The following is a 20,702-nucleotide window of genomic DNA, read 5'->3' as shown; positions in this document are numbered from 1 at the left end:
ACAGGTCTTATCTAGTGGGACTCGATGAAGGTGGTCCGCCGTCTCAGTGAAAGAGCACAAATGGAGTCAACTAAATTACTACTTTAAATACTTAGATGGTTTGTTTCGCAGCGCGCTTTGAGGTTTCCTGCCAGATTTGCCACACAATCACAAAAAGCGGAGTAACATCCGTCACAATATTTAGTCCAACAGTGATCATCAAGGCCTTTGGAAACTCAAGATGCAGGAACCCAAGTCCCAAAACCTCAAAGATGACTGACAGACAGGAAGTATGTTTTTAAAATTACTCAATTGGAGTCTGAATTCTTGTGGGAGCAAGGTCACGTAATATTGCGCAGTAGTGCGCTAAAACTTATGAAGCCAGACTAGACTTTCAATGAGCACATACATGTAGGACATATTAAGGGGCAATTGAATAGTATAGACAGCACTGACGAACTGAGGGGACAATATTGAGTCTTGGAACAAGACTACTTGATCTTATGGAAGTCAAGGACATCACATCACAAACGAGGTACCATTGGTACTGTATACGCCATATATTTCCCGAGTCTAAATTTTCGTGAATGGTTAAATTTGTGATCGTGGAGTCCTGTTCTGAACGGAGAAATGTACACGCGTATGTAACATGCATATCGGGATCAGAGTAAATATTTTCGCGAATAGCACCCCACTCGCAAAATTCGCGAAAATAAAAACCTCGCGAAACATTCGGCGTATACAGTAACTAGTACCCCATGAATGACACCACTTTATGAAATCCAAGCATTCTCACAGTGCTTGTCACTTTTAATATGTTTCTTCAATACTTCACATTGTAATGTCACTAAGGATACCATCCAGAATTCTGAAGAATTTTCCTCATACATTGCATGACATGCCAGGCGGCATATGCACAATAAAAAAAAACAAAAAAAACTTGGTATCAAACTGAATAATATTTGACTGAAAACATCACTAAATTTTGTGACATAAATGCATTGTACCAGCGTAAACGCTAATGTTCTAAAGTATGATAAGAAGGAAATCAAATGGTAACCAGTGTCATACATTATGTGTAACTAGAATTTGTTGTGTGATGTCTTACTGCATAGTAGAAAGTAATGCACAAAATTAATCTTGAGTCATCTTGACCCAAGAGTAGAACATGGGGGGGGGGGGGGGTGTTCTTAGGGCTCTCTTACCCATCTCCCCAGCCGCCTTGATGTCCACATTGTCGTAGCCGGACCCGATGCGGACGATGATGCGCAGGGCTTTGAATTTGTCCAGGTCCTCCCGCGTCAGTGTGATGGAGTGGTAGAGGAGTGCACCGACAGCCTCATTCAGCACCTGGGAGCAAATTTAGGAGGTGGAGGAAAACAAAGAAAGCGTTAAGTCTTACACAACATCTAGGGTGGTGGTTTGGCTCAGTTGGCAGCTGGTCTGCCTCTAGATCCAAGGGACCTGGCTTCGATCTCCGAGTCTAACTGAACAATGTTGTGTGTAATCATACTATCCCCTGACAGGCACAATACTCTGTCTCTTGGATAGGACATGAACTAGAGGTCCCGTGTGTGAGAGTCACAAAGAGCAGGGTACATAACCCAACAAAGTGGTCCAGCCTCACATCCAACTGGACCCCACGGAAGACCTGCTAGTGCAGCTGAATATGGGTTATCCAGCCATCTTCTCAGATGGAAAAATGAAACATTACTGGACATTCACTGGAAACAGAGTGGCCAATACATTTTAATGTTTCCCTCAAGACTAGCCAACATTACATAGATGTTATACACTGCAAAAAATAAATCTAATAAGCACATTTCTAACAATACCTCATTTGACACATTGCATTACTGCAAAAATGACATCAAAACTCCCGAACAGATATACAGTTGAACCTCTCGTATCCGGACAAGTCGGGACCGGGGCTCATCCGGATAAGGGATTTGGCCGGATACGGGAGACTCAATGCTTTATACATGTACATATACATACACATGTACTGATGTAGCCCATTGCAGTACCACATGTAGTAATGTGTATACTGCAACCTTTTCATTGTTACATTTGGGGATGTTTCGGGATGTTGAAATGTCTGAAGGTTAGCAATTTGGAAGGAAATTTGATGCAATGTATGTTAATCATATTGGAAGTAATATGTAATTCATGTGTGTTTGGGAATCCCCCTTTCTTCCCATAATTATTTAAAAAAAATCACGGCGAGATTGCGTCCGGATAATAGAGAGATCCGGATAAAGGGAGGCCGGATAATAGAGGTTCAACTGTATATTTTTTTCTCTGTACCACAAATAAAATGATACCAATACACAATTACACCAGACAGCTGTTAATCATCACATTCTATTCATGAAAAAAATGTGACAAGCATTCATTCAAACACTATCATTCCTTGGGGTATATCATCAAGCGTAATTTTTTTTTTCTGACAAATTTGCTCTCAGCCTATAATGCGCAAAGATTTTGCCGCGTCGTTTCATGACTTTTTTCATTGAAGTCTCCCGCATATTTTGAGACCAAATTTGCGACGTCCGGGTACATCGTTCTGAAGTTATGCAATGTTTTGCATATGCATGTCAACCCGAAAACCGCTCGAATTCATGATTTCGTGTGCAAATCCAATGCAAACTGTGTTTTTTTGTTTAATTGATATAAATTAGATTATTTCAACTTTTAACCATTGAAATAAATCAATTCTAATGTAGATAAGCTTGAAAAAGTGCCTCCAACAAATTTTGGCAAAAAAAAATAAATAGAAAACAAAAGATTGAAAAAACATTAAAATACATAAGAAATTAACAAAACAATAAAAAACAAAAGAAAATGATTTTGATTGCGCTATTTTTTTACAAGAAAATTGTTTGATGTGTCTTGAGGAACTCTGACACAAAAATTTAATAATCCTTCAGTCTTATTGATGGAGTTATAGGTGAAAATATGATTTCATGCGTTAATTTGCATAATCAATTTATCAAAAAATATGAAATCAACATTTTTCTATTGTATGACCATGTAATCTTGTAGTTGACATCCGGCTCTATGTTCAGGCAAAATTTTGCGGCAATCGCGCGATCAGCAGCCGAGATCTGAAGGGGGGTCAATTACCCCACAGTAAAAACTTGGTCTCAAATAGCCCAGTTAGAATAGGGTTAAAACAGTTTGTCAGACAAAAAAAAAAAAAAATCTGGATGAAATGCCTCCTGAACTCCTCAACAGGATCAATTTTCAAAACTCCTACACTCAACAGTGATGCAGACACAGATTGTGATTGTTGGGAGTCTACTCCTGCTGGTTTCGGAACTGAAATGGGATCTCTAGGATCTTCCCTGCGCATTCTTCGCCTGTCTCCTTCCTCTTGGTCCAGATGGATCTATGTGACTCATTTCCAGCCACCCTTCAAAGGGAAAACATTGATACCCAACTAGAAAATCACACAAATGAACAAATCCCAGCTCTTTCATCCATTCTAAATGACTCTGAATGTATATTTCTAATGATTTGCAAGCAGGTTTAGGAATGTGACTAACACATTTGTGAATCCCCTATCTTTTTTTTTTTTTTTTTTAAAATCCTGAGGGTGAGTGAATTTCCGTGTTGGCTTTTGTTCTTGTTGTCTCAGAGCAACTTATAAATGGTCTGGAAGACTAGAAATAATTCCAGAGTTTTCTGTGAAAACTAAACTGAATATTTCAAATTCAGACACGATGGGTGTCATTCTATGAGCCGTGCTGTTTTATGGTAGCTGCATCAAGTGTAAACAGGGAAGGGCAACGTCACGTTCTTCTCAGTCGTAGAATCACCTCGAATTGAGGACTGATATTGTAGAGGTCATGCACTCGGTGAGAAATCACCGCCTCACGATGACCTCATGCACGGGAAGCCCTGCCAATTTCAAACTGCCCTCCGCCGAGATGACATACACACCGGGGGCCGGAAGGAAGTGGTGGAGGCCTACCGGAGAACAAAGCCAGGAATTCTGGGAAGGCCATGAATCAAGGGGACTTCTAAGCATTAGTCGGCCATTGGGGAGGAAATTAATGTGTTGCTCTCGTCCCTCCTTCTCATCTTGTAGGAATGCATCCAGCTCTAAAGATATCCTGCTCTGTAATTCTACATTTCCTATCGCGAGATGCTCCAATGCAAGTATAGGAAAAAGCAGCGGAAGAAAGGGGAAAAAATCCAAACAGCGATGACATAACAACACATAAAACTTTTAATGTGATAGAATGCTATGCAAAGTCAGTCACTGCAACGTGATGATTCACAATGAAGGCAATTATGGAATGTACTGTTTGATATTTGCATCCAGTGGCATACAAGGTACATGTACCTTACAAGGCTGAGAGTTTTCCACACATCACCAGAGAAGAGGAAGAAGGGAATTAGTGCTATGGAATCTCTCACCTGAAATTACATCCTTCTATTCCTCACCTTGCAAAATATGCACCAAGGAAATGAAAACCTATTTGACATCTCATTGTCACATTTCTCAAGTATCCTTCTTTTTCAGCTGGATGATGGCAAAGTCCACAAACAAATGCAGATGATCTGCAAATTTTCACGACAGCTGATGAAACTTCCTGACCAAGACTCGCTGAGGGGAAACGTAAAATCAAACCACTCCTGCTCCGTTATGTCACGTTTCCTAGTTTGTTGTGACTTCATTGAATACAAATGTTGACAGGGATTGAAATGGTACTTTGGAGTACTTGACTCACAGAATACCAGATGGTAGAACCTAATCTGTTGTGCTTAGAGCATATACACACTATTCTTCTTGAAGTTCTTAACCCTTTGAGAACGAGTCCCAAGTATACTCGGGCAGTTGTCTACGGGAAATGCGTGTTGTAGCAAAATCAGTCCGTCCTCAATGGGTTGAAAACACTTTCACGCTCTGGACTATGGCTTGCTTTTTTCTGACAAGTGACCTCTCCATGAGTTTGTCCTTTTATCAAGCTTTTTCTTCTAATTTTTGGAAGAATATTAACACATCAAGAATGTAAAATGGCATATATTTCATAAAAGCCTTGCACAGCGCTTTGCCATTATCATGATGCAAAAGTACCTGCACCAAAAAAAAAAACAACAACAACAACCCAAAACACAGAAACAAACAAATGTGATTTGCAGAACCATTTCAAACCGTTCACAGAATTTAGGTAGAACAGCCATCTGTGGCTCCAAGGAGAACATGTTCTATTACGACCATACTAATGCATGGACCCCTGTATTTATCCACACAAGAGGTACAGCTGTAGCAGCTGCTGTGTCTTGTCTCTGATACAATGAACATGTGGGCATAAACTTGTGTAACATCTGAACCAGTGGCAGCGAGAAACCGCCCCGTGGCAATGCTCCAAAACCTCAGCAGCCTCTCACACCACGACTGGTGTGCATGCACCCTGTACGTGAAGACAACACTGGGGTGACCTTAAAAACATTAAAGGACAAGTCCACCTTCATATACATATGGATTGAGTGAATGCAACAATATTAGTAGAGCACATCAGTGAAAGTTTGGGGAAAATCCGACAATCCGTTCAGAAGTTATGAATTTTTAAAGCATCTGCGCAATCACTGCTGAATGATGAGACTACTACAGTGTATGATGTCACATGCGTACAACTCTATAAGGAAAATAAAAAGAGAATTTCACAAAACTTTGTTTTTTTAATGAAATGCAGATTTCTTCAACTTCGTTACTGACATATGTTAAGGGAAATATTATTCCCCTTGCCTTCTGAAAGAGAGAAGTCAAGTGTTCTTTTGTTATGCAAGAAAAGTGAAAATATGTTGAATTCTCTTTATACTTTCTTTATATCGTTGTACTCATGTGACATCACGAGCTATAGTACGTGACTGAGCAGAAACTTCAAAAATTCATAACTTTTGAATGGATTCTCCGATTTTCCTCAAACTCTCAGTGATGTGCTCTACTAATATTGCTGCATTCACTCAACCCACATGTCTATGAAGGTGAACTTGTCCTTTAACACACACACACACACACACACACACACACACACACACACACACTGAGTTGGAATGACAAGCAACATGAGGGGCAGCTCCTGGCAAAGTGCTCTCTATCAGTGACTGGCATACAACTAGAAATGTTGCTGTGGAGACTGGTAAGCCACCACTACATGGCATCATTCTCCCGATGGGTCTGTAGTACATCTTGACCATGTGAGATGACAGTTTCACATGACTGGCAAACATTCACTATCTGGTACTAATGGCACACATATTTTCACGACAATAATTTGAGCCATTTTCCAAATATGGAGAAAAAAAAGTGATTTTCACAATATTTTGTAGAACAGAGTAAATGGGGGTGAGCTTGCGTATGACATCAAAGAATTGCCAATTTACATCTGATTGATCACAATTTCAAAAAATCCTAATTTTCTTAGTTTTCATAACAATTTGCTCAAACTTTCAATGCCCTCTTCTATTTTTTTTCTACTTCTATTCAAACAAACTAATTTTCAGGGTAGATTTCCCCTTTAAAAACTAAGAAAAGAAAAAAGCCACACCAACAATTAGAAGCAATGCGAAGACATTACCACAAGACACAACTTCATCGCTCCCTTCCAAGTGCTTTCCAGGTAGCATGCATGTGATACTGCCTGTGAGTTAGGAAACCACAGACTTAATTGTCATCAAGCGACCAATCAATAACAAGCATCACATTGCATTGATTTGCATCGATGTATCACAGAGGGGCTGGATAGAGTACGTGCACAAGCATATAAATTCCGCTTGTATCATGGTCATCTTGTCTATATTCCTAGTAATTCTAGTTAAAATGCACATATAATGTTATATTTAACTCATGGAAGAAGGGGAAGAAAAAAAAAAACCACCAAAAGATGTAAAAGCAATAAACAACTAAACCAAAAACCCCATCCTGTACCTGGAACATCATTAGATCCTATGTCTCTGTTGTCCTTCGTATCCTCATCTTTCGTATCATATGACCACAAAGAATGTGAATTTACCATATGGGAGGGTGCAGCTTTGGGGTATTAGCCTTTGTTCAAGTCCCCCATGCTGTAGTAGTAATCATAAGCAAGCAAGACAGGCAGAGGTTGGAATACTGAGCCACAGCCAAACTTCTAACGAGAGGCAACCCCAAGTGAGAGGGCTTTGGGAGATTTGTCCGATTTCCTTAAAGGCACATGAACCTGGAATTCAAGAGGGCACTGTTGAATAAAATGACGATCACCGCCATCTTCAATGAGAAGATCGACAATGTAAAGCTTGAGAACTGTTAATGGAAGTACATCAAGAGCCCTGCAGGCATTTTCTTTCGTATAGGTTAAACATCAAATTGTTCATGATTCCCTGTACATAGTGTAAGTACAGTATGTGCACGTTGGACTCGACCAATCATAGCGATTTTATGTAAAGATCTAGTCTTACACTTACGCAGCAACCAGTACATCAAGCAAGGTTACTCTGCTGTGATTTGTTTAGGCACTTTGAAATTCACATAATGATCATGGATGTATATTCCAGTCAAGCTTCTTTCATACTAATGATACCATGATTGGGGTTCAAAAAACTCAGAAATATAATGGTCTTATTTACCCAGGGTAGCCTCTTCAGTGTTAGGGGAACTGCTTTTCAAGATGGCTCTGTCATTACAATTATCAAACAGTTCATAGATTTTTGGGGTTTTGGGTTTTGTTTTGTTTTTTGTCACACCATGATGTTTTTGTCTGAACTTTTCTGCATCCCTTGTCTAAATTAAAGCACTTAAACCCTATATTTGACATAAATTGTACTCTCTTATTTCTTAACATCTAGGAAATACACAAAAATGCTTTTAAAAACTGACTGAATACCTCTTTTTAAAGGACAAGTTCACCTTCATAGACATGCGGGTTGAGTGAATGCAGCAATATTAGTAGAACACATCAGTGAGAGTTTAAGCAAAATCGGACAATCCGTTAAAAAGTTATGAATTTTTGAAGTTTCTGCTCAGTCACGGCTGGATGAAAAGACTACTATAGCTTGTGATGTCACATGAGTAAAACGATATAAAGAAAGAATAAAGAAAATTCAACATATTTCCATTTTCTCGCATAACAAAAGAACACTCGACTTCTCTCTTTCAGAAGGCAGGGGAAATAATATTACCCTTAGCATACGTCAGTAGCAGGTCAAAGAAATGTGGACTTTATTAAAAATGTAAAGTTTTGTGAAATTCTTTTTATTTTCCTTATATAGTTGTACACACGTGACAACATTCACTGTAGTAGTCTTCTCTTCCAGCAGTGACTGCGCAGATACTTAAAATATTCGTAACTTTTGAACGGATTGTCCAATTTTCCTCAAACTTTCACTGATGTGTTCTACTAATATTGCTGCATTCTCTCAATCCTTATGTATATAAAGGTGGACTTGTCCTTTAAAAACTGACTGAATACCTCTTGGAGAAGGCTAATGTGCTGACAGGTTAAGGTTAATGACCTTTCCACAGCATCATTACAAAGAGATGAGTTCCAAATGACCCTGAGTGACCTGTGAGCGGGTGCCATTGAGATGTGATCCGCCATGTGAGAATTCTCCCTGGTAGTCATTATGGGGGCATTGGCTTGAAATGTGGTTAGCAGCCGTCAGCATTCCTCGTTAAAGTCACATAGAAGAATGAGGCAGTCGGGGAGACGGATCCCTCGATCCTGATTGGATAGGTTTGTGTCTTGGTATGTATCAAGCTTTGTGGTTTTAAATGAGGGAAAGGTACCTACACATGTATTTTTTTATGATGTGTCATCTATGTGTGCAATATTACCTGTCCTATATATTCAATATAGAATATATTCAGATGTTGGTACAGAACATATCTTTATCTGATTCCTGTAACCACAGGCCACTGTGATAGGCTTGGATGGGCTGAACACTCACTGTATATTATTACGTATTACTGTCTTACCCCTTGATATAATTCATCTATTCCATCATACAGGAAGCTACTTTTGTTCTTTTCTCTAATTCTTATTGCCTTCAACTTAAAATGACAGGTTTGTGAGCTTTAACTTCCAACATTAACAATGTGACGGAAATACTACATACACAATATGCACACAATTCTTCTCTTTTTTTTTCAACATTTTCTCTGCAAGGTTAGAGAAAAGTCAGCTCTCTTGTTTACAGCAAATACTGGTAGTTAAAATTCCACATCATTTTTTTGCTAGCCTGACTCTCCTGAGCATTCTGGAGACATTTGCATACATCATCCCAATATTCGGGCAGGATGCTTGGAGAAAAACCACAAACCCTAATGGCCAGGTAAGGGAGAAGGGCTCCTGACAGCGATCTGGTCAGGGCTCTTCCTTCTTTCAACCATCCCCCCCCCCCCCCCTTCATCTCGACATTACCGTTATGATGAGTACAATTATAGCTGCTGGACTCAGAGTCGTCTCCAATCTATACCGGGACGACCAAGAAAACATGAGTCATGTTTCTGCCAGGGTCCGCCATCTCAACCTCTTAAGATCTCCTCCCCTACCTTAAATTCTCTCTTTCCCTCTTAACCTTGTATCATATTTCTGTCTGCTAACATATCTGGTACACAATAAATCTCATCATACAATGAATAATTACCAGGTATATCTTCCAACTATCATGCACTTCGTTTCCCATCAATACGCCATTTTCTTCCACCATCTTAACTTTTCTGTTTCCGCTTCAATTTTGCTTTACCCCTGTCCACCCAATTTTTTTTTTTGACTCAATGTAATACATCTCCTTCTAATTGCATTTAGTGATATAGAAATCATAAACTAAAGGATACCTGACCTACTCCCAATATGATTTAAATATATAATGAAAATTATTTCTGCATAGATAAATTTGCACACATTTTTTTTTGTTGAAAACTTCAAAAGATGTTCAAAGGGTGTATGGAACTTCATTTGAAACGTGAAAAGTGTTGACAATTGACAAGCTTGGTATATTGCGCATAACACACAGGGATGTAGATGTCTAAACAGCAACTCAATTCATTCGAGTGCAGTAGTATTTGCACAGGTTATTGCTGCAAATGGATAGAGCTCAAAAATATTGTGTCTGAACAGAGAGGGCGACAGACTGATGGGGGACAGGCAGGTAAGCGAGTCTAGGGATGTGTTGTTTACAACAGAAGCCTGTTATAGGGCACAGAAGTGGAGATCCTGCTATTGTGGTTACCACATAAAAAACTTCCACTCAGAGATGACAAATTATTTTATCCACAGGATTTAAATTTTGATCAAGGCATAAACAGAAAGAGCCACTTCCTTCACAGAAATCCACATAAAGTTTAATTTCATACTTAAATGTAAAAAAAAAGAAAGAAACAACTTAGGAGTTCTGAACAAACCTCAATCAAATCAAATGACTGAAGAGTTTTTGTTTTGTTTTGTTTTTTAATGCTACTCAGACGTCAGGTAAGTTGACGTACCAACACCTACAAGGGTATCACCTCGCAAAAATTTGTCCTATTCAGTAAAATGTATACTAATCTATGCTGTTTACTTCACTGTTTTTTCAAACAGCATTTTGTAATGTCTTCTGTAAAATCAGTAACAAGATATCTACAAATTGTACAGTAAACATCTTCTTTCCTGTACGCAGTTTTGAATGACAATAACCCATTAGTATATCTGCATGTATCTTTTTTCAAATTCCCCGTTCACATTGAAGGAGGTACATGTACCTCGAGTCAGTGCCTCAAAGTTTGCCTATAAAGCACTCCTTCAAGTTCTCCTTGTCTACACACACACACACACATGCTACATCTACCAAGAATATTGTTGCTATTTAAAAGCACAACACGATCATGACCATCCAGTCACTTGAAGGCAAACAAACAAGTCACAGCGCCCTCATGTGTCTGTCAGAGTCAAATATTATGGCACACTTTCTAACCTCTTTACTCTACAGGTGAACAGTCACTGACAGCCTTTAAAACCACTGATAACACATAAACCAACCAGAATGCAGCACTAAATTTATAACTAGTTGACTTGTAAGTGGAATTCTCATAACCTCCCAAAATACCTCAAAATGTACAAAACAATAAAGAACAAAAACAAAAAACCTTTCACTTTAGTGAAAATAGTTTTTACAGAACTGAATGTAAGGCCGTGTCATACTACCCCCCCCCCCCCCTCAGTCAAGTCAACATTTGAACTAAGAGACCCTACATTATGATTTATTGAGAGGGGGATGTATAATTCATTTTGATACTGTTGACTTTAAATGTATGTCATGTACATGTTCACACTGTCCCTTTAAGACCGCATGATTAGAAGGGAAAAAAAATACCATTGTCTCCCACTGTATACAGGAAGTGGCATATGGAATCGTGAAAGAGAGATAGAGTGAGAGGGGAAGGAAAGGGGCCAAGAAAAACGACCCACACGGGGTGAACAAGGGGAGGAAGGCTATGAGGTGGACACGGTTATTATCAAATTAGCGGTCTGCATCACAACTTCCAGCGAACCGGCTTCCAGTCTGGGGGAGTGCTTTCATCGTGCCCTGGTACTCTGTGAATCATCTTCAGACACAAGGGCAGAGGTAGAGGTGCAGGAAATGGTTTGGGGACCGGTGGGGGTGGGTGGGAGGTGGAGATGGGGAATGGACGAGGGGCGGGGGGAGAAGGGAGAGGATGGAAGGGAAAGGAGCGCAACAATAAATGCCAGCCCCTAAACATGATTGGGACATCTGCCAATCATGCCTCACATTAGTGACATTGTGCATTCTTCTGGGGAGCAGGCAAAACATTGTTTGCAGCAAATTGCCGCCAAATCATCTTCTTGACTAGTCACACATTATCTACAAGTAATGTGCTCTGGCCTAATCAAGCTTGGAAAATTTTAATAGTATTGCTACCATCTCTATTACATTATTGATGATTTTATGTTGTATGATAAATCTGTGCCTTTTGGTGCAACCCAACATTTTATTGACTGTGTGGGACTATGCCAGTTTTCATTGTTCACTTACTAAACTTTGATAAGGCAATGAATACATTAAATAAAATCTCATATTTTGCTTTTGACTGCCAAGCTTTGCTAGCTTTGTTTAGCTCTTTCACTTGTCAAAAACTTACGATCAACAAGTGTTTAAAGCACCGTGTTGATAGGCGATCAAGTTTGCAAATTCAACGTATGAAACTTTGAAGTGTGAAAGTAAAAAAGAAACGAAAGAAGAAAAGGTAAACATACCAGAAAAAATATCATATGATGCGAGTTCAGCAACCTGTCGTAACTCTCAAGATGGATTACTAAAGAAAGATGACTTATTAAAAGTCTGAGAAATATAATGGAGACAGCTCAGCTGTGCCAACAGGGACTCATGTGTGATGTTCTCGAGATTTATTGGTTTTGTGTAGCATGGTCACATATGTGATTGCTTTCCCTACGTGTTTGTCATTTCGCTTCCAATGAAGATTCTCTAGGATTGAAAGCTCAGGCCTCCTTTTGACTCCACTTTCTTGAGATGTTACATACATCAAAATGATTGAAAAATACCAATCAGAAAAATACCAGCAACATGCATGTAAGAATAAGATGATTGTCCATATTCTTAAGTGTTACTCGAAGGATAAATGAACACGGAACAGCCTTTAAGAGTTCTTTGCTACATGCCTCAAGTGGAAGCACCCTGATAGGAGGAGATCATTGAATAAACATATGCAACATCCTTCATTTCGGAAGAAAAAAATCTAGAAAAACATTTCCCCAAACACAAATGCACTCATCAAGATACAATACACAAGTCCCTCTGGGTTGTTCCACTTCTACTCGTTAAGGCCAGGCTGATTTTTCTACAACATGTTCTTCCCACAGACACCTGTCCAAGCATACTCTTGACTAGTCTTCAATAGTCTACAATAAAAAAAAAAAAAACAAACTCACTCATGCATGTGTGTGTGTGTGTGTGTGCATGTGTTTGTGTGTGTATGTGTGTGTGTGTGTGTGTGTGTGTGTGTGTGTGTGTGTGTGCCTTTAGCTCTCTCTCATTCTGTTGAGCCCCCCCCCCCTCCCCTCTCTATTATTATATAGCTTTATCATGTCCCTTTGTTCAGAGACAGATAACTGACATCTGCAAAACGCCGGCAGCATTGCCCTAGCACATCCAAGATCTGCATACCGCTTGTCACGTCCTGTTCAACTACACCCCTAAATCTTCTCGCAAGGCCACAAAACTTTTGAGCGAGAAAGATGAAATGATATGGGATATCGCTACGAGAGAGAAAAGAGAGAGAGAGAAAGAAAACATGTGGAGAAAGGGGTCACCAGTCTATATGGCTGGCTTTGTCAAGGAGATCAGCGGATGACCTTGATGTTTTTTCGAGATGACACAAATGCAGCCAATTCCCCCCTTCCTTCCTTCGCCCTCGCACATCCAGCCACCAATCCAGCCTCTTCGTTGCGCTGCTTGGTCCCGCAAAACAGGAAGCCAGAAATTACCGACTGTCTGTGGCAGATTCAAAAGGGCCCTGGCGAGTCTAATGAATTTGTTGTCTCTGTGAGTGTGTGCGCGGCTCACTTCTCTCCCGAAAACTCCCTTCCTTTTTCTGACCAAGTGATAGGAAAGGAGAACTGCTTAAATATCATCAAAAACACAAACAAACACACCATTAATTCACAAATCAGGATGCTGCAAGGTGCTTGCTTCACGGTGTGACAAGACGCCCCCTATAGACCCACCACGATTAACGGACAGCATGCTAGATACTGGACGAGCAGCACCCCCACCCCACTTCCCACCTCCACCCCCTCCCAGACTCATCCTCCCTTTTGCCCCGAAGACTCACAAGTTATCAAAGCGACTGTTTTTCCAGCCTGCTAACTTGGCACACTCTTGGCCAGGACGCGGTGAGGTCCGGAAATCAGTGCTGGGGTTCGTCCGACAAGGGGAAATATGTTTTGGGGGCAAAAAACCACCACGCTGATGTTGGCAAAAACGTAGCAACCTCCAAAACATCGCTCGAAAAGAGGAACAAACAGACACAGCAAACACAATGACTGTGTGTCATCCAGTGAGCCAGCCAAAAGCAATTACACACAGTCCACAAATACATGGTAAAAATGCACATACTGTTTGTGTCGAGAACAAAGGATTACTGATGCGGAGGGGAAAAAACAAAATCCACAAGTGTCCTTGTATTGTGTCTGATAGATAGATAGCGATACCAGCATTAAACACTTACGCACACTTGTGGCATTTTTTAAGAGCTGAAACAGCAGTTGGCATGAATCACTTTGTGTTATTGTCAATAATTCACCCCCAAAGTAAACACACTTCTGCATAAAAGTTATAAAATATGTATAAGTGTGACAGACAAAGTGGAGAAAATTTTGACCAACTCAAGATAAACAGGAGAGTTATCACATAAATGGCAGTTCTTTATTTTTCATTTTTTTAAAAAAACATGGGTACCCTAGAAGCAACTCAACGGGGTCATCTTGATCGTGTACATATAATAATGATGTATGTCCTCATTCTTCTCACATGCTATATACCGGTACACAAATTTACTTTAACCCGTTGAGGATGGACTGATTTTGCTACAACACGCAATTCCCATAGGCACTTGCCCAGTTATACTCGGGACTCGTCCTCAACGGGTTAATATACATGTATGATGACACTGCTGTCTTGTATCTCTCGGGATCTCTCTAAAAACTTCTGAAAATGTCTCAGGCAAAACAACAAAACACATCCACCCCCCCCCCAAAAAAAAAATGCTTAACTATAACTATTACTAGGTCTCTACATACAAACATACAAACTACCTACCAGTTTCAATGCCGAGATTAAATGCATTGCTTTATACACTGACATATATTGCAGGGGTTTTTTTTTGTTTTTGTTTTTATCAAAGTCAAACAAAAAAATAAAGAAAAAGGTTCCAGATGTATTTCCATATCGATCTGATATTGGCCGATGTGGATTCTCCAATTTTGATGTCAAAGGAATTAAGTAACATGATATATTGGGTGGCCTGAAGGAATGTCTGATAGCCTCAACATTTAAGTTCCACAATTATGTGAAATGGCAAGAAGTCAATTTGTCTGCACTTGATATTTAGTTCATCTGAGAATCTAGTTTGTGCTCACTTTTGATGAAGCTGTTTGATTAAAACCACTTCTTGAATGAAATGAGTACTCTTTTCTATATCACTGGTAACCATTTGGTAACAAACAAAATATGTATAAGTCCTTTGCTTCAATTGCAAAATCAATCATGCAAGTTTCATATATCACTGATCAATAATATGTAGCAAGATGAAATTAAAAACTTTACTCTTTTGTTGAAGTCCATGTTCAAATAAACAGGTACATACACAGATTTAGATATGTGGGACTATTACATTCCTTTTCTCCTCTTTAGTCATGACTGATACTATAAGTATGCAGTCAGAAAAAGGAATAATGAGTTTTGAAGAGATTCCCCATTTTAAACTTTTTCAGCTGGCCTGCTGTATGGCATTTTCTTTTCTTTGACTGTGAGAGGAAAGCAAAAATTGCCACGTTTCATACCTAGGCTGCAAACATGTGAACAGGAAATGTAAAAACTGGGTTTAAAAAAATACATGGCAGAATCCTTTAAAATAAACAACAAATAGTGAACAAAAGCTTCGTAATACAAGTGAACTTTTGCTTGAACCATGGACAACATCCAACAATTGTCTTCCAAGTTATTGTTACTCTGTCAGCACTCCACCTCGGTTCGATGTCGCTGAATTACATAACTCGCCTGTGTATCTCTTGATACAGATCGAATGCGCCTGTCGCATCGCCGAATTCGGCCGCACAGACATGTGTTGCAATCTGGAAGGTAATTGACTTGTCCTGTTCATGGCCATCTACACTGGATAGGAGGTCATTCAACCGATGCAGTGAGACACCACGTCGTTCATGCCAAACCTACGATTTAACAAGGAACACCGCGGAAACACGCCTGCTGCATTCGTTTGTAATTAAAGGGCGATTACACCCTGCATTCTAGTTAAAACCACAGCCAGCGTTCTCGTCATCTTCAAGCTGGCATTCATGAACGCATCAAATATCAAACAAGCAAAATTAAATGGTTTTCTCTAAAATGAGAAAGTTTTGGAATGGTACAGTTCCACACGTGTTCGCAAAAGAAGTGAAACTAGCAGGTACCACAACATAAGAATGAAACAAGACGGTGATGTCATGGCCTCACAAGTGTTCCACCGACCTTCACGTGAATGTTCGCTGTATTTCCTGTTTTGACATAAAAAGGAAAAGGAACTTGTTTCCATGGGGTCAAAAATACAAATGTATGTCATGTGGTCATAACCTAGCAATGGTAAGTGGGGGGTGGGGGGGTTGTTATGTCCTTGGTTTTGCCTAAAACATGGATTCTAATATAATCTTATAGCACAAACAAGTGGGGAGACTTGTCGGTTGGTTGACAATAATTATCACCTGAGCTACTTTGGAAATCAGGTTGCAACAAATATCTACCAGGTATGCAGTTAATCGTGTGTAACTCTATATTTTATAACTTTCTTATCTATCAGTATCTACATACATGTATATAAATTCATTTTTTCATCCATTTGTTTGAATTTTCTTTAAAGGGAGGCAGTCCTGAGAATTTTTACTGTACTGATAACTAAGAAGAGTAAAAATAAAACCTTTCACAAGTTTTTATGAATTTTATGAAATTAACTACTGTCTCGGTACGTGCTATTTGAAAAATAATTCCTGCAAGCGATCATGCAAGAACAATCACAATGAAATAAATTTTGAATTGAATTGAACTGAATTTGAAGTCTAATTATGATGAAACTCCAACTGTCCAGTCCATCTGATTTGTCTCTTTTCATTAAAGTCATCTTGAACATGATGTGGAATCGCACAATTCAGAAATAAAGCAAAAGTCAAACAAATAAGCATGTTATACAGAACCTATGGAATTCTCATTTTACGTACGTCCCATGAAACAGTAATATTAGACACCATCATAAATGCATATCAGATAAACTGATGATGCTGGAACTGCAATGTATTGAAGTTAAGTGTATTCTGGGAAACATCACAAGACTACTATTGGAAAACTCTGCAGACTCTCCATAAACCAAGAAGAAAATATTGGTAATTTTAAAAGTGGTAAATTCTTCTGCATGAAAATGCTGCATATTTTTATTTTATTTTATTTATTTATTTATTTATTTTTTTTTTTGGGGGGGGCTTCTTTTTTTGTTGTTGCCAATTTCATCCTTAAAATCTTCTGTCAGCTCTTCCATATGACTGATTGTTTGTGACCCAGACAATTTCAGCAAATTGTCAAAAAATGACACAAGGAAAAGTGGTCGTGTGATCTTGTTTCTCTTTTAACAGATTTTCTCCCTCATCGACACTTACACACACACACACACACACACACATACACAATCTCCCTCATTCTCACTCTCTCCCTTTTTCTCTCTCGCTGGCCTTGGACACTTTACTTCAGGAAATGATCCAACAGGAAACCGACGGCTTTGAAATGTGCCTTGGACGACTCGGACAAAGATACGAGTCACATGGTGATGATATCAAGATGGCTTCTGGCACCCCGGCCAACCTCAAGACGCATGCTGCGATTGAAAAACCCAAAGAGACGTTGGCCGGAGTAGGTGGTTGCACTCAAACACGACGACCCCGATAAAGGGCGCTGCTTTTGGACAACAATATATATATGTGGTACAGCTAACACCCTGTCATATGACAAAAGTTAGTATGAATGTATGCTCTCTCTAAAAAAAAAAAAAAAAAAAAATGACTGCTAATTGATGAACAGAGAATAGCTGAGAGAAGCCCCTTTAATGTCTCCTATATTCTCCTCATTCACCTTTGACCTCTCCATTTGCATAAATTAATAGTTTACACAGCACTTTCATTCAATGATTAGCTGCCTTCAAAGTGAAATAATTGGGAAAAAAACAATGGTATCATGATGGATACACAGGAAGGGAGTCAAGTGCTTCAACCATCATGATAGTCTGAGAAAAGCTAGTCACTAATATTCTGCATAAGTTTTGCAAACATATTGCACTTCTTTTCAAAGCTTAAAGTCAAATTAAAGGATCCATTAACAGTTTAAAGTTTATCCCAACAAAGAAAATATACTCAAACTGGGTCAAAAGTGAGAAAGGTGACAGGAACTTTCTGCCAAAATTTTGCAAAAGTTTTGCAAACTTCATAAATTGCAGTCCTTTGAAAACTTGACGGCCAAATTACAGAATCTATGCACAGGCGATGATTCATCATTATATGGATGAACATACTCATACCTCTCAAAACTAATGAAGGTGAACAGAACTTTGTTTTTTTTTTTCTGAAATTTCAAAAAGATTTGCAGACAACACAAACAGCAGTCCTTTCAAAGTTTGGAAGTCCAGTAAGTTATCAAACGTTTGCACAGTTGATAATTTTCCAAAGGAAGAAAACAACAAATCATGTTCAAACTTTGTTAACCTATGGCAGATTATAACAAATTCAGACATAAGTCTTACAAGGAGTATCGAAGTGGGTCCTCTGTCATATGACATGGCAGAAGCCCCCCCCCCCCCCCCCTTAAAAGTTTGCCTCTCTGGATGTTTATACACAAATCATGAAAAAGTAGAAGGCCTACTAACTTCTTAAAAACAGACATGCTCCTTTGTCCTTATTTTCAGAAGAAGTTTCGCCAGACATTCATACTTAATTGAGTCAATTGTGTTCATTGTAATGATATATATTACAGTCTATGTTTTGGTTCCAGTACCTAAAAGATGAAAGGAAAGACCACTAACGCATTACTGCCAGTGGTATTACTGCCACTGCCAGTGGAGATCACAATGTTGGTTGTGAGGAAAGGGGAACTCTTTCTCTTTCCATCGATACCTAATTATGCTGAAAAATGTCATGCATGACTGAGCACATGAACTTTGAAGACAACAATGACAAATTGCACATTTTCCAAGTTTGAGCATCACATGAAGGAAAAATAAATGTCTCACTGAATGGATGAGAATCTGTCAATGAAAGTAGCCAAATAAATAGGCCAGCCTGTACAAATGCACGCTTCTGTTTAGGGCTTGTGTTAACCCTAACTAGGCCGGGGGGGGGGCCTCCGAGGCCCCCCCCTCGACGTTCCGCGCGATGTATCGCTAACGTGAAAAGCTATCGCCGCGACGTTTCATGACTTTTTTCTGTCGAGTCTCCCGCATCTTTTGACACCAAATTTGCGATGCCCGGGCGCGCGGATCCGAAGTTTTACATAAATATGTACTCGCATGTCAGACCAAAAATTCCTCAAAAACGTGAATTCGTGTACAATTTCAATGGAAACTGTGCTTACAGTCAAATTTCATAAAAGCATGATTATTTTGGGGTTTTATTGATTAAAATCAACTAATAACATATTTTCTCGTTCAGAACAATGTCGCGGACAAGTTTCATCGAAAAAACAATGAAAAACATAAAGTCGAAAAAACAAAGAAATACATAAGAAATTCAAAAAACAATAAAATACTTAAGAAATTTTTTTGGATGGCTCAATTTTTTTCTCTTATATTTGCTTAGGACACTAAAAAGAATATTTACACAAAAAAATGTGCCCATTTTGGGCTTTATTTAGTGATTTATACCAAATTGTCTGATTTCATGCATCATTATGCATAAATTAGCATAATTTAGCATAAATGACAATTTTTCAAAAATCTAACTTCATAGTACTTTAGATTACATCATAGGCAATGTGTGTGCCAATTTTCGTCGCGATCGCGCGGTCGACGGCCGCGATCTGGAGGGGGGCCTGGGAGGCCCCCCCCCCCCGGCTCTATGATCTACCTAAATAGCCCGGCCTAGTTAGGGTTAAGAGTTTCTTTGAACATTTTATGGTCCATAACTTTTGACATGGTCACATTGTCGATAACTTGATCACTCCTACACAGGCCAACCCACACAGTCCATTTTTCTCTGTTCATATTCAACACATAGCACGCAACTACAAACCATGTCTTGAATATGAAGAGAAAAAAAAACGGATAATGGGTTAGCCTTTGTGGGACAAACAAGTTATCGACAACGTGGCCATGTTGAAGGTTATGAACCATAAAATGTTAGAAGAAACCTTGAACACAAACCTGCAGGCTGGCCTGTTAATTTGACCACTTTTATTGACAGATCTCATCCATTCAGTGAGACATCCACTGTTCCTTCACAATAACACTCAAACTTGGAAAAAGTGCACTTTGGCATTGTTGTCATTAAAAATTAATGTGCTCAGTAATGCATGACATTTGTCAACATAATTAGGTACCAATGGAAAGAGGAAGACTTCCCCTTTCCTTACAACCAACATTGTGCTCTCCACAGCTGACAATTATAAAATAGTAGCCCTCCAAAGTTGGATTACTATTACTATTACTATTACTATTACTATTACTATTACTATTACTATTACTACACATATATAATATAACCTAAATAGCCCCTCAATGACTCATAAGGCATGCCACTTCAACTGGAGATGTTTATATTGAGGGCTGCTAGAAAGCCTAAAATACCATATCTGCATGGTTGCGTGATGAATCAATGTCTAAAATTACCAAAAAGTAAAAACTGACAAAAAGGCAACAGAAACAAGAGGCTGCAAGGATGCTATTTGAAAATTGATATGACAATGAATACTCAAGG

General features: G+C 39.1%; 1 protein-coding gene across 2 annotated transcripts in view; it reads right to left on the bottom strand.

The window, feature by feature from the left end:
- The window catches only part of LOC140241811 (C-terminal-binding protein 2-like), an 85,035-nt gene that overhangs the window by 10,321 nt on the left and 54,012 nt on the right, over positions 1 to 20,702 (bottom strand). For both annotated transcript variants that reach the window (XM_072321565.1, XM_072321566.1), the window contains exon 4: positions 1,185 to 1,329. In XM_072321565.1, the coding sequence (XP_072177666.1) occupies positions 1,185 to 1,329 (145 nt within the window). The remainder of the gene's footprint in view (positions 1 to 1,184; positions 1,330 to 20,702) is intronic.

This window comes from Diadema setosum, chromosome 18, assembly GCF_964275005.1.
Source record: "Diadema setosum chromosome 18, eeDiaSeto1, whole genome shotgun sequence".
Classification (NCBI taxonomy): Eukaryota; Metazoa; Echinodermata; class Echinoidea; order Diadematoida; family Diadematidae; genus Diadema; species Diadema setosum.
This window is presented reverse-complemented; position numbering and strand designations above follow the sequence as displayed.